The 12,566-nt window shown below is 59.8% G+C and overlaps 1 protein-coding gene across 1 annotated transcript in view; it reads right to left on the bottom strand.

The window, feature by feature from the left end:
- The window catches only part of BAHCC1 (BAH domain and coiled-coil containing 1), a gene marked incomplete at its 5' end in the record, with an annotated part of 27,689 nt that extends 15,125 nt beyond the window's left edge, over positions 1–12,564 (bottom strand). The window contains 2 exon segments of the mRNA XM_019542791.1: positions 12,084–12,102; positions 12,468–12,564. Of these exon segments, the coding sequence (XP_019398336.1) occupies positions 12,084–12,102; positions 12,468–12,564 (116 nt within the window).
- Positions 12,565–12,566: the final 2 nt, after the last annotated feature.

The following is a 12,566-nucleotide window of genomic DNA, read 5'->3' as shown; positions in this document are numbered from 1 at the left end:
TGCGCTGAGAACCCCGCGCCTCCGGCTCTCCCACAGCCCGCGGCCCCGCCGCACGCGCCAGCCGGGGAACCGGAGGATGCCGGGCCCAGGGGCAGGGCCAGGGCGGGGGTGGCACAGCTCGGGGCCTCCCCGGCCGCTCTCGCCCCAGGGCACTTGGGGTGGATGGTGCTCGGTGCCCCTCACTCCCGAACTGCCTGCCCCTCGGCTGCCTGGGGCCTCTCCCAGCCTTGGAACCCCCCCCCCCGCTTCACGCGTGCGCACGCGCACACACACACACACACACACACAATCATGAACATGCATGCATGCATGCACACACACACGGGTACACACGCACACAGAGACGTGCGCATGAATGCACTCAGACATGCTATTATGCCCACACGCATGCTCACATACGACGCCCATGTCCACACCCACACACGACGTGCACACGCAGGCCCACAGACACACGCACATGCATCCACACTCCTGCACAGATGTGCACACATAATTCACACGCGCACACGCAGCTGAGAGCGCGCTGGGGCTGATGCTGGCCAGGGGGCGCGATGGGGCGTGGAGTCTCCCCGCACCAGGGCCCCCCCGCCCCGTGCTGCCGGCTGGTGCTGGGGGAGCAGCTCCATGGCCCAAGGCTGGGGGCGAAGCCGGCAGAGGGATGGAGGCCAGGCCAAGCCCGGCTGAAACCGCCCCCCATGCTCACACGCTGCTGGCATTTCCGACCCGCTGACTCACGCCCCTGGCACCGCGGCTCCCGGCGCAGCCCGGCCTCTCTCCCGCACCCCGGCTGCTTCTGCCCCCCACCCTGCTGGGGCAGCTGGCGAGGGAGAGATGGACGGCGCTGGGCCGTTCGGATGGACAGACAGCGCCTCACCCTCCCCTCCAGCCACAGTGCCCCCGATGGCACCATCCCAGCCCCCCCGCCCAGCACGCGGAGGCTGCAGCTGGCGAGGGCAGCACCCGGGCAGGCTCCCAGGGGAGCAGGAGGGTCCGGCCACGGCCTTCCCACGGCCAGCGTTTGGCCCCGGTGCTGGTTCTCAGCGCCATGGGGCTGGGACCCGGGCTTGGCGCAGCACGGGTGTCCCTGCAAGGCTGGGGCCCGGGGGTGTGAGGAGTTGCAGGGGTCCCAGCCCAGCACCGGGCCCGTGGGACGACCTCCCTGCGGGGCTGCTTGGGGAGGGAGGAAGGGGCCGTGGGGCTGCCCCAGAGGTGCCCCAGGCCGGGGGTGGGAAAAGGGCTAGGCACCCTGCGCTGGCTGGGGCTGCTCCCAGCAAGGAGGCGCTGGAGGGGCGTGGGGTGTTGGGGGCCCTCCAGCAGCCGCGGAGACTCAGTGCTCAGCCCTGCCTGGCAGCCAGCTCCGCCGGGAACTCCCTGGCCCCGCGCCCGCCCCGTCCCTCCTTCCCCACGTGGGGCCGGCTCCGTGACTCAGCACCAGGGCACCGCTCCGGAGCCGGGATCCGAGGGGGGGCAGGATTTGGCCAGCAGGGGAAGGGTTGGCCGGGCAGTTCTTGGGGCTGCGGGTCGGGAGTGAGGGGCACCAGCAAGGCTGGGGGGACCGTGACTAGCAGTGCAGGATGCTGCGGTCAGGACTGGGGAGGGGTGTCAGCAGAGCCAATGCGGAAGGCTATATGGAGCGAGCCCCTCTTTCAGCGCGCTCTGGGCCCCGGGGACGCAGAGCCCTGCTGGCACTGTACAGCCCCGTCTCAAACAGCCCAGACCGGCAAAGGGAGGGGAGGGGAAACTGAGGCAGGGCGATGGTGGTGTCTGTGAGATGAGGGAGCTATGCTGGGTGGGAAGAGGGGCACAGGGCCCAGCCTGGGGGACCCGAGGTGCTGCTCAGGGGCAAGGAAGGGGTTAAACCAGAGACTCCAGCAGAGCTGGTTCCAGCCACCTGCCAAAAATGCAGGGTGGGCTGGAGCTGGAGCTGGGGGTTTCTCTTTGGCAGGCCTGACACCAGGGGTGAGTACATCAGGTCTCAGCACAGCGTGTCCTGCCTGGGGCTGCGAGTTGGGAGTGAGGCGCACCAGGAGGGCTGGGGGGGCAGGGGGATGGTGTGCACTGTGCAGGGAGGGGGAAGGCTCCTCCTGTCCCCTGGCTGGGATGGGGGGCCGCGGCCTCCCTGTGAAACTGCCCCGGGGGGCTGGGAGATCCCCCACCCCGGCCCAGGAGGAACAGGGAGGCTGCATCTGCTGCGCTGCAGAGCAGGTTCTGGCCAGGATGCGCACACGCATATGCACGTGCAGATGCACACATCCTGGGTCATGCACATGCACCCCCGCCCCGGCGGGGTCTGTGTGCACCGAAGTAGGCAACTGGCCATGAACATGCAGCCAGGCCCACGCCCCGATGTGCGCAGTCGGGTGGGGGAGTGCGCAGCCTGCCACACATGCACTCCCCGCCCCAGCACGCCAGCGGTGCACAGCACGCAACCAGCCATGCGGACACATGTGCGCAGGCCTCGGCAGCAGCCCCCACACCTGCACATGTGCGCACGCACACATGCATGAGCACATGTGCACGTGCACACGTGCATGCACAAAGAGCTGCCCTCCCAGGCCTGCGCTCTCCTCTGGGTCTTGTCCTGTTATACCCAGAGTGGAGCAGGAAGCCCCTGCAGGTCCGGTCCCGTGCCTCACCCCACCCCAGAAGGCCAGGAGGACTGGGCTTCCCATCATGCACCAGACAGGAGGCCCTGCCATGGCTGTGCATCGAGGCAGGGTAGCAGGGCTACAGCTGAGACAGGAGGAGGATGATGCTGGGTCTATTTTTGGGTCACAACATCGTGCACGGAGCTGGGCCCAAGAGCAGCCCGGGCATCACCCCCCCCATGCTCCCACCCCACTCAGGATTGCCTGGGCGAGCTGCCCTGTTCCCAGAAGCTGGTGTGCTGGAAGGGGAGGTGCGGCGCCAGGGCTGGCACACAGCCACGCATGCATGGGAGCCTCCCTGAATGTGCTATCAGGGCGGTGGCATGTGCATGCATGCAGCTGTGCGCACATCTGAGACAGCATGACCCTGATGTAGGCACACGTGCCTGGCTGGCTCGGGGCAGCGGGCAGGAGTCTGGCTCCACCCCAGAGCTGGGTGCAGGTCGCGGCCTAGCGCTTTCAGGGGGACCCCGAGGAGGGCGGTGCGCTCCCCCTCCCTCCTGGTTACGATGGGATGGGGCAAGGATGAGCCTTATGCAACATCCTCCACTGGGGCCTGGGGAGCAGGGAGCGTTTGGCCAAAATCTGCCGGTTCTTCCCAGATTTCATCATCTCTCCTGGCCGGCCATGGCCAAGGCTCCCCTGGCCCAGGCACTGGCTTCCTCTGGCCAAGCTGCTGCCCTGGGGCAGGCACACGCCAGGCACAACGGACCTGGGGCAGCTCCGGGGGCACGACAGACGTGGACAGCCACGGCTTGGAATCACAGCCCGTGGCCTGGTCGTGGCTCCCCAGCCCTGGCCGCGAAGCCCCGAGAGTGCCCCATTGCCCACAGCCCTGCCCCACTCCACCTGCATCTATTCCCCCTTGGCCTGCCAGCGCCATGGGGCACAGACCGTCCACGCCGGGGTGCTGAGGGCAGCAGGGTGCAGCACACGAGCTGGGTCCTGGCACTCTCAGACATCCCAGGTGCCTGGCGTGCACCCAGGGCTTCAGGGACACACCAGGAGAGAGGAAAGACACAGCTGCCCCCTCCGGCACTGCGGCACGGCCCCTCACCACCCAGATGGCCAAGGGATACCAATTAACACCCCACAGCATGGCCACCCCCTCCCCTTCAGAGCCTGCTGCCTGCCCCCCAGCCCTGCACTCCCCACGTCCCCATCCATCATTTCCCACGCTGCGGCGGGGAAGTATCGGCGACCCCTCCACTCCATCCGCGTGCGCAAACTGCCCGCGGCCATCAATCGCATGGCTGCGCCGTTTGCAGAAACATCGTCATCATCATCACGGCCCCGTGCAAAGTTTGGACGTGGCAGTGGGCGCGGGAGCTGTGCGGGGACCAGGCAATGGATGGCAGCGAGCGGGTGAAGGCGGCGAGGCGCTGGTGGCAAACGCGAGCTGACAGGCTGAGGAGGCCGGTGCCGGGGAGCTGAGCTCAGCTCCTGCCTGGGGAGACGGTCTCGGGGAAGCGGGGCGTGGGGTAGCCAGACGCTGCACAGCCCCTGCCCCGCGGAGCTGACGCGCCAGCCCTGCCTGGCCGGACTCCTGGGCCCTCTGCCCAGCTCCCACGTGACCTTGAGCACTGCAGCCATGCAGCGTACATGCGCGCAACAACACACAAACACACGCGCGTGCGCGCCCCGCCGCTGACGCCCCAACCCAGCCCGCGCGGGAGATACTGGATCTCCAGGGCCGGTACAGTCCGTGGTCTCTTGCAGCGCAGGGACCAATTAGCGCCTGCCTGGCGCTGGTGTTTGTGATGTGGGCACCTGCCCCGGGAGGAGGAGGAGGGCTGGAGCCAGCCGGGACCACGGAACAGCTCAGCACGGCCGCCTGGCACCCCCGGCCTGCCCAGCTCCCACCCCCACAGCACGGGGAAGCCCGGGGCCCCAGCCGTGCAGCGCTGTCCTGGGCAGAGCCCCTCACCCTGGTGCCTGGGCATCGCTCTACCGGGCACAGCTGGCAAAGGCTGGGGCCAGTTCCTCCCCCTCCCAGGTGGTGGTCTGGACCCCATCCCACCTCCACTCCTGCCCCATGGGGGTTTCTTGGGAGGGGAGGCACTGTTTGGCTTGCGCGCACACACACACACACACACACACGTGCAGACACAGGCACACTTGTATGCACACACGCACGCACACACGTACAGACACAAGCACACATGCACAAACACGCATGTACAAAGTACACGTATGCACACACATGTAGGCACAAGTGCACACATAAATGTGCGTTGCACATGCACACATGGGCAGCACAAGTCCACACATGGGCAGACACACGCAGCCACAAGCACACATGTAGACACAGGCTCACACATGGGCAGACACAAGCACACACGTGCACGCTTCGGCTCTCCTGCCCCCCAGTCTCTGGGCCCCCACGGGGTTAGCGAGCCCCAGCCGATGCTCTCAGCTCCCCAGAGCCGTGCGGCTCTTCACACGCTCTCTCCTGGCCCTGAGTCATTTCCACGTGGCCTTGGGACATGATCCATGAGCACCGAGGGGGGGATGAGTTAGATGCTAGGAATCCCCCGCCCCCGGCCAGCCAGCGTGGAGAGCCAGGCTCTGGGAGCAGGAGCCCTGGGCCATGCTGGCAGCCCGGTGCCCTGCTCAGACCCAGCAAGGCGGGGGCAGAAGGGTCTGGACAAGGACCTGCCGTGGAGGGAGATCGAGGATGCTCAGTACGAACGGGTCAGGTCCCGATGAGACCCCCTTCCTCTCCCCTGCCCCCCCAAGGAGCCGGCCCCTCCAGGGGATGCTATGGGCGCAGTAAGGCCTGTCCCTGGCTGGCCGGGGCACGTGTGCTGGGACCACACAGGGCATGTGACATTCTGGACATGCCTGGCCTGCTGTACGTGTCCCCGTAGCACGGCGAGGGGGCTCTGGCTGCAGCCTGTCCCCACGGGTGCAGGAGGGCTGCGGGGGACACGCTGCATCGCTGGACTGGGCAGAGCCCCCGGCAGGGCCACGAGGAGACCCCGGGAAGGGACGGCCCCAGCCTGCACTGACGCGGCTGGGGTCTTTCTGGCGCACTTCTGGAGGTGCGGGGAGCGGGGAGGCATCCACATGGGGCAGGTCCAGCCCCTCTGGCATGGCAAGATGCTGGGGCTACAAGGCCGTCCCCCGGCTGCGACGGGTCAGCCTCGGGCCTGGAGCCCACGAGGCTCCCCTGGCCTGAACTGGCTTCCCCAAGCTCGGCTGGAGAAAGAGGCCTCGTGGGTTCCCTGCTCCCCAGCCCCACACGCATGCACACCTCTACACGTGCACACACTCATGCACATTTACACCTGCACACACCCACGTGCACACATGCAAAGCTCATCCCTGACTTTCACCACGACACGCAACACAGGTGTCCACGGACTCCACCCAGCAGACAGGTTCTGGCCTCCCAGTCCCCCGGGGCACCGAGGGCTCGTTTCCCCACCATGGGGCAATCCTCCCGGCGTTCGTTAGAGGCACTTAGCGCCCACAGGTGAGACCCGTACACGCACTGCACCATTATCCCCGCCCGGCCTCGCTGTCTCCCTGCAGACACGCACACGCCACGTGCACTGCTCCGAATCATAACTAATGAACAGATGAAACCACTCAAGGGTAATTCTGCCAGATTTGGGTTTCTCCATCTCCTGCTCTTTCTCTCCCTGACACGTGTGCTCTTACCTCCCACCCGCCCGGTAATCTTCAGCAGGAGTGTCGCTAATAATGAGTAGACAAGTTAATCTCCAAATCTGTTTTAACTTTGACACCTACTTTTTAAAATGCAGCGCATGTTCCAGAGAGGCTGGGCCGGCGAGCCGCACCGCAGCACCGGCGACGGGGAGGGGAGGATGAAAAGCCTTCTTCCCAAATGATGGATAGCTCAGTGATCCCCAAATCCCTGGACCCCCACACTCGCCCGACCTGTTCCCATCACGGCTGGAAGGAGAAGGTCGTCCCCTGATCCCAGCCAGCCAGCGGCCCTTGGGGGAACACGGCACGGACACACGCATGCATGCACGCACACCTGAATAATTAAGATGAAATCTTAAAGTCATTAAGGAAAAAGTTGCAAGGTGGATCGCCTGGAGATCTCTCCTCCGCGCTGGCTCCCGACCAGTTCGGCTTTTGTTGTTTCCATCCTGCTTGGTGGGTTTCAGCAGGAGACACAGCTGCGGATCTGCGTGCATGCACGCGCGTGTGTGTGTGTGCACACAAGATCAAGGGCTCCTGTATTCCCATTCAACAGCCTCTGGTGACGTGGACGAGCTGCTTTCAAGGTCTTAGGAAATTAGAGAAACAATCTCAAGTCCGTTTAAAAAAATAATAATAAAAAAAGCAAAGAGGAAGGCAGGCGGGCCGCGGAGCCCCCACTGCCTGACCTCTTCACGGCCCCCGCTCGCTCGGCAAGGCCAGAGTGAAATAAATAAATACCCGCAATGTGCTCCATGGAGCCCGGCCTGGAATTTAATCCACAGAGACAGCTGCAGGCGGAGCACACTGGAGCGCGAGACAATCGCGGCGCTGGCACGGGGCGCTTGCAGCTGAGACACGCGGGGGACGGCGTGGAAAGCGGGACCCACCCTGGCTCCCCCCCCATTCACCGCACCTCGGCCTCCCGATCCCTCCCAGGCCGGCGCTCGCGGGGAAAGGATGATTATCTATTACAACAAACCGAGAGCTTCGCTGCAGTGACAAATAGGCCGGCACGAGCTCGACTATATATTAGCCTATAAAAATGTCAGGAGGGCAAAAATGCAGGTCCCGCATAAAGTATCGAGTTCGCAGAACCTGTTGGTGGAAGTTTCCGCTGCTCCTTCCCTGGTTTTATGTAGGGAGAGGCGTTAGCCGCGGGCTCGTTGCCACGGCATCCGGGCCCCATGTGCCATTAATTAACGAGGCAGGGCTGGCTTCTGCTCCTTGCCACCCCGGCTCACACGGGTCAGGGTGCGTGGCTCAGTGGCGGGACGCCCCTGCCTTCCCTTCCCCCGGTGGCGCTGGGTCTGTTGGGTTTCCGCGCGGATCCCGCACCGCTCGTTCGGTTCTTTGACGGCATTTGAACGCAGGGCCAGAGGGACTTCCCTGGAGGGGCTGGTCTGCGCGTATCGGGCACGTCCACGTGCAGCTCCCGTGGGAATTCAGCAGGAGAATTAAAACGCTCGTTGGCGGCTGCAGTGGTATCAGCAGCGAGGCAGGGCGGGCACCCAGGCTCTGCCACGCAGAAGGCCGCTCAGGGCCAGGCCAAGGATCCCACTGGGGTTAGTGCTTGGCACCCTCCTCCGAGGCGGCTGAGCACGGTCACCCGGTGCCACGGGCACAGAAGAACAGAGAGAAGCCAGGTGTGCGAGCTCCCAGGGTCCGCCCCGGCCATCCACATCCACGTGCGTGCTCTGGGCCCCAGCAGCACCACTGGCAATAACGGCGTGGCTGTGAGTGATGGGTTTAATAAAACAAAACGCGACGTTCCTGCCTTGCATTCTTCACGGCCCCTGCGTCCGCCTCTGACCTTGGTGCGCCCTGCGAGGCGCGCCGGGAGGCACGGTCCCGTGTTCAAGGCAAGCCAAGTGAGAGCCCCTTTGCAGGGCCACACGTGCCCTGCACTCTGCCCCTTGCATAACCCAGAGCCAGGGGCAGCATCGTGGTGCCCGGGTACAAACGTGGCGGATGCGGGCGAGACGATGGGCCCGAGTCGGACGAGCCGCGTTGGCCACGGCAGAGCCCCAAGGTTTGGCCCGGGGACTGTTCCACTCCCGCCTCTTCACCTTCCCCAGGCCGTCCGCTGTCCAAACCACTACTTGGCTTTATCTACTGGGCTAGGCCGTTATTAATCATCGCCGCTAATGACTGTTCCACGCCGTCCTACAGCCCCGTGGCCGAAGAGAGGGAGGGAGAGAAGGACGAAAGGAGTTGACTTGCCACGTGATTCCCCAAGCCAGCCGGGCTAGCTCTCCATCCCGGCCAGCCGGCGGGGTCAGCCCTCACGCTGCACTCGGTGGCTCCATTTTCCTCGACGCGTTCGAGGCGCTGGGCCGGCGGGGAGGTTTGGATCTTGCTCTTCAAGGGCCCCGGTTGCAGGAGCAGGTGAAAGGGCTCTTTTGTGCCTGGGTGCGCGGCAGGGAGCGGAGGGCTTCCCTCGCCGAGGAGCTGCGCTTTCCCATTATTTATGCTTACAGCCTGCGCTAATGACATAGGTAAGTTGACAGCACACGTCCTATCAGCCCGCTGGAGTGTATCTCGATTGTTCAAACATACTCCGAAAGGTGCTCGAGCGTTTATCAAACGAGAAGAGCGGCGCCGGGTTTCAAACGCCCCGAGTATCTCCAGCAGATCCTCCTTGCCTCGCCGCCACTCCCCCTGCACCGCGAGGCCAGGTCCCCGGGCGGGCGCCTGCGCTGCGCCGCCGGCAGGGCGAGCAGCCTCGCCCAGCGTTTGCCCAGCTCCGGCATCGCGGGAACCTGCCTTTTTTCCCACTCTCTGCTGTGTCACAAACTCCAGTACCAATCTCTTCATCCAGCAGGAAGTGATGGACTCCAGAAGCCCAACCAATTACATTTAGACTCGTGAAAAGCTCGGTGGCTAGTAAATTATAATTTTTATTAGCTTGAGCAACGTTCCCGTAAGCGAACACGCGGAGTTCCCCACGAATGGCTCTTGCAGAATTTATTCAACTCCACGGGTCTTGCCAAAGCCCGGAATATTTTTAGCTCTTTCTCTTGTTGGATTTGGTTGTGTGTGTGTGTGTGTGTGTGTGTGTGTGCGTGCGCGCGTGTGTGTGTGTTGGGGTTTTTTTACGCGCATTTCTGGAGGCTTATTTTTAGACTTCTCCATGTTATTTTAACAGACTTCTTTGCATTTGGACATCCGTATGTCACCCAGCTTCTCCGAGGCGGGTGTCTAAGAACAGTGGGTGTCGGTTTCTTCGTGGAGGAGGCACGCTTTGCACCCGGGCTTTGGTGGCGTCTTCCCTGCGCAGCGGCGTGGATATTCCTATAGCAAAATTCCACGTCTTATAGGAATAATTAGATGTGATGGGGCCGCAGCTCCCAGGGGAAAGAGGCGCATTCCAAAATTGGGCTTTAATTTCCCAGCGTGTGCGTTAACCGCAGCTGCTTTGCGTAACACCGCGCGCCTTACAGTTTCTGTGCAAAAGATCAGCCCTGGCAGTTCCTAGCTGTTATCTGTGCGCTGCCTTTGATGTCTCATGCTACTTGTCATTTATAAGTAAAGATGGTTAGAGTCTTTAGAACGGGTCTTTGAACAGTAACTCTTTTAGCACCTATTTAATGCTGGGAACTGTGTTGCAAAAACACTCCGGGTGTCAGGGCGTTAATGAGGTATTTACAAAAATGAATTTTCTTTATTAATAATAACAACAACAACGATAATAATGATAATGTGGGGGTGGGAGAAAAATACCAAAGGACCAGACAGTTGGGGGGAGAAGCGGGCCTTGCGTTGCAGGGGATGTCTCACCAGGAAATGATTGTCTCTCTCATTGGATTTAATGATAACTGAATCTCTACCAAGATCTATTATCCCTGGTGACTGGGAGACTGGGGCAAAAGAAAGAGGTGCTCCATTAGAAATCCTTGGTTTGGGGTCCTCACAATTAATCTTTATTCATCAGTCTGATGATTATATTTGGATTCCTAGCCAGGCAGCTCTCAGATTATTTCTTATTGTCATTTCCACTCAGGCTGAAGTGTTGAAACACGCAGCTATCTTGCCAGGGGAAGGGGGGAAAAAACCCCAAACACAACAAAGTTTGATATTTGGGGTTTTCCCTGCGAGATTAAACCCTCTCTCTTGCTAAACAAGAGAGTCAACAGCCATGTGAAAACCCCAACTGCTCGCGGCAGAAACACTGCTGAATAATCCTGCCTTTTTTATTTTTTTCTAAACTTTCACAGCTTTGACTTGGGACCATCTGCATTACAGACAAAAAAAAAAAAAAAAAAATCTCACGCTGCACTAAAAATAATGATACCAAACATTTTAATTGCACCTTTTGTGACAAGGTTACTATAACAGCACTTTACCATAAAAATCTCTACGGCGGGATTATAAAACTATCAGCACTCAATTTTAAGAAAAACAATTTGCTAAACATTAAACGCTAACTTCCAAATCAAGGTCTTTTGAGTCAGCTTGGGAAAAAAAAAAAAAAAGCAGAGAGAAAGAAAGAGAGAGAGAGCATGGTTTGTAGAGAAAGCAAGAGGCGAGGATCTCCATGGGGAGAGAAATCCACAGCCCGGGCAGCGTTAGGATAAATGCTCGATCAACTAATGCAGCCTCCTGGAATTTCGACTGCCTGACCGGACATAAAATGGCACTTTCCAAAGGGCCCATTCTCTTCCCGCCCGCACCCTCCCCCAGCCGACAGAGCTGTCTCCTCCTGGGCCCTTCCGCATTGTGCATTTCAATTATTAGTATTATTACCACCATTATTATCGTTATTGTTGTTGTTATCATTATTATTATTATCCTCATGATTACTATTCTGTTTCTCCCAGGCTCAGCCTGGAAACCCAGCGAGCCGGCCCCACTTGCAGGCGGCTCTGCCTGCTGCCTTCCCCGAGAGGCTCGGCGTCTACGTTTGAACGCAGCGAGCAGGACGGCGAGGGAACATTAATAACCTTTTCAGCTTTAAAAAAAAAAAAAAAAAAAGAGAGAGAGAGAGAGAATTGGCAAAGCTCCACGCAGCCTAGTCTGTATATTCACACTCAATGGCCTCTGGTCTGGGCCAGGTCTCTCTCTGTATTATAATTAAACACTCAGTGTCAAGATACCATCAATAATTTATTCTAGCGGAATCACCGATTTGCTTACCTGCAAATACCTCAAATTTTCTCCTCTCCCTGAATTTCCCCCCGAAACCCGAACCCCACTGCAGACTTCAGGGATGAGATATATTTTTCATTTTTTTTAATTATGCTGTGGGCCCGATTCAGGGAAGTCAGAGGCAGGAATTCACCCGGGCTGGAATCAGGGCTTATCCTGAAGCAAGACGGAGCCGCCAACAGAAAGCAGGGCGGGGGAAAGATTTAACAAACAAATCTAAGCAGGGGCCCTGTCCGGCTGGCTTTGTAAAATGAACCTTGCTGACATCTGAATGCAAGTGCTCTGGAAATCCCAGAGACCACTAGCATATCCAGGTTTGGGTTTTGGGGATTGTTCTGATTTTCTGTTTATATTTTTCCTTTTAACAGGGAAAAAAAAAGGGGGGGGGTTGTAAAAGGGAAGCCACACTTCACCTGGGGAGCCACCTGCAAAAATGATGATGTAATAATTTTAAATAAGGTGCATTTCAAAGTAAGTCTGCCTGGATGCAGGGCCTTTGTTAGTGGCACTTTTTTATTTTATCTCATCCTGCTAAAAGCCCATTAGCAATTATACCATTTTTTTTTGGCGCGGCATTTTTTTTTTTTTTTTTTTAAGGAAATTTACAGTTGCCTTTTGACGCTGCTCCCAGCTGACAACTCCCCCATTCTAGTCCATCTCATGCCATCCCTTTTAATCCACGCACTAATTGTAATCCCATTAAAGCAGATATAATTTTATTAGTATTCACAGTTCATCAAGCGAGCAATAAGAAGGGTTACTGCTGCGTTTTTTTTTTTTAAACTGCCAAAAAAAGAGGAGGAAAAAAACACACACGCACAGAGAAAAAGAAAAACCCTCCTCTGATGTTTCGAGCAGCCCGTAAACAAACCCAAGCAGCTCGGGGTGGCCCTGCGCGACTAGCATTACATCCGGCAGGCCGGAGCTGCGGCCTCCCCGCGGCCCTCCAGAGCCAGCGGCACGGGGCCGGGCGCAGGGAAGGAAGGGGTCACTCACCCGTGTGCGCCGCCATGGAGATGGGCGAGGGGAAGTACTTGCCCGGCTGGAAGTGGCCCGGGTGCTGGACGGCGGGGCCGGCCGCGGCCAGGCGGCCCG

This window comes from Crocodylus porosus, unplaced genomic scaffold, assembly GCF_001723895.1.
Source record: "Crocodylus porosus isolate Cpor-Errol unplaced genomic scaffold, CroPor_comp1, whole genome shotgun sequence".
Classification (NCBI taxonomy): domain Eukaryota; kingdom Metazoa; phylum Chordata; order Crocodylia; family Crocodylidae; genus Crocodylus; species Crocodylus porosus.
Note: the sequence above shows the minus strand (reverse complement) of the source record. Positions and strands in the feature narration are given on the sequence as shown.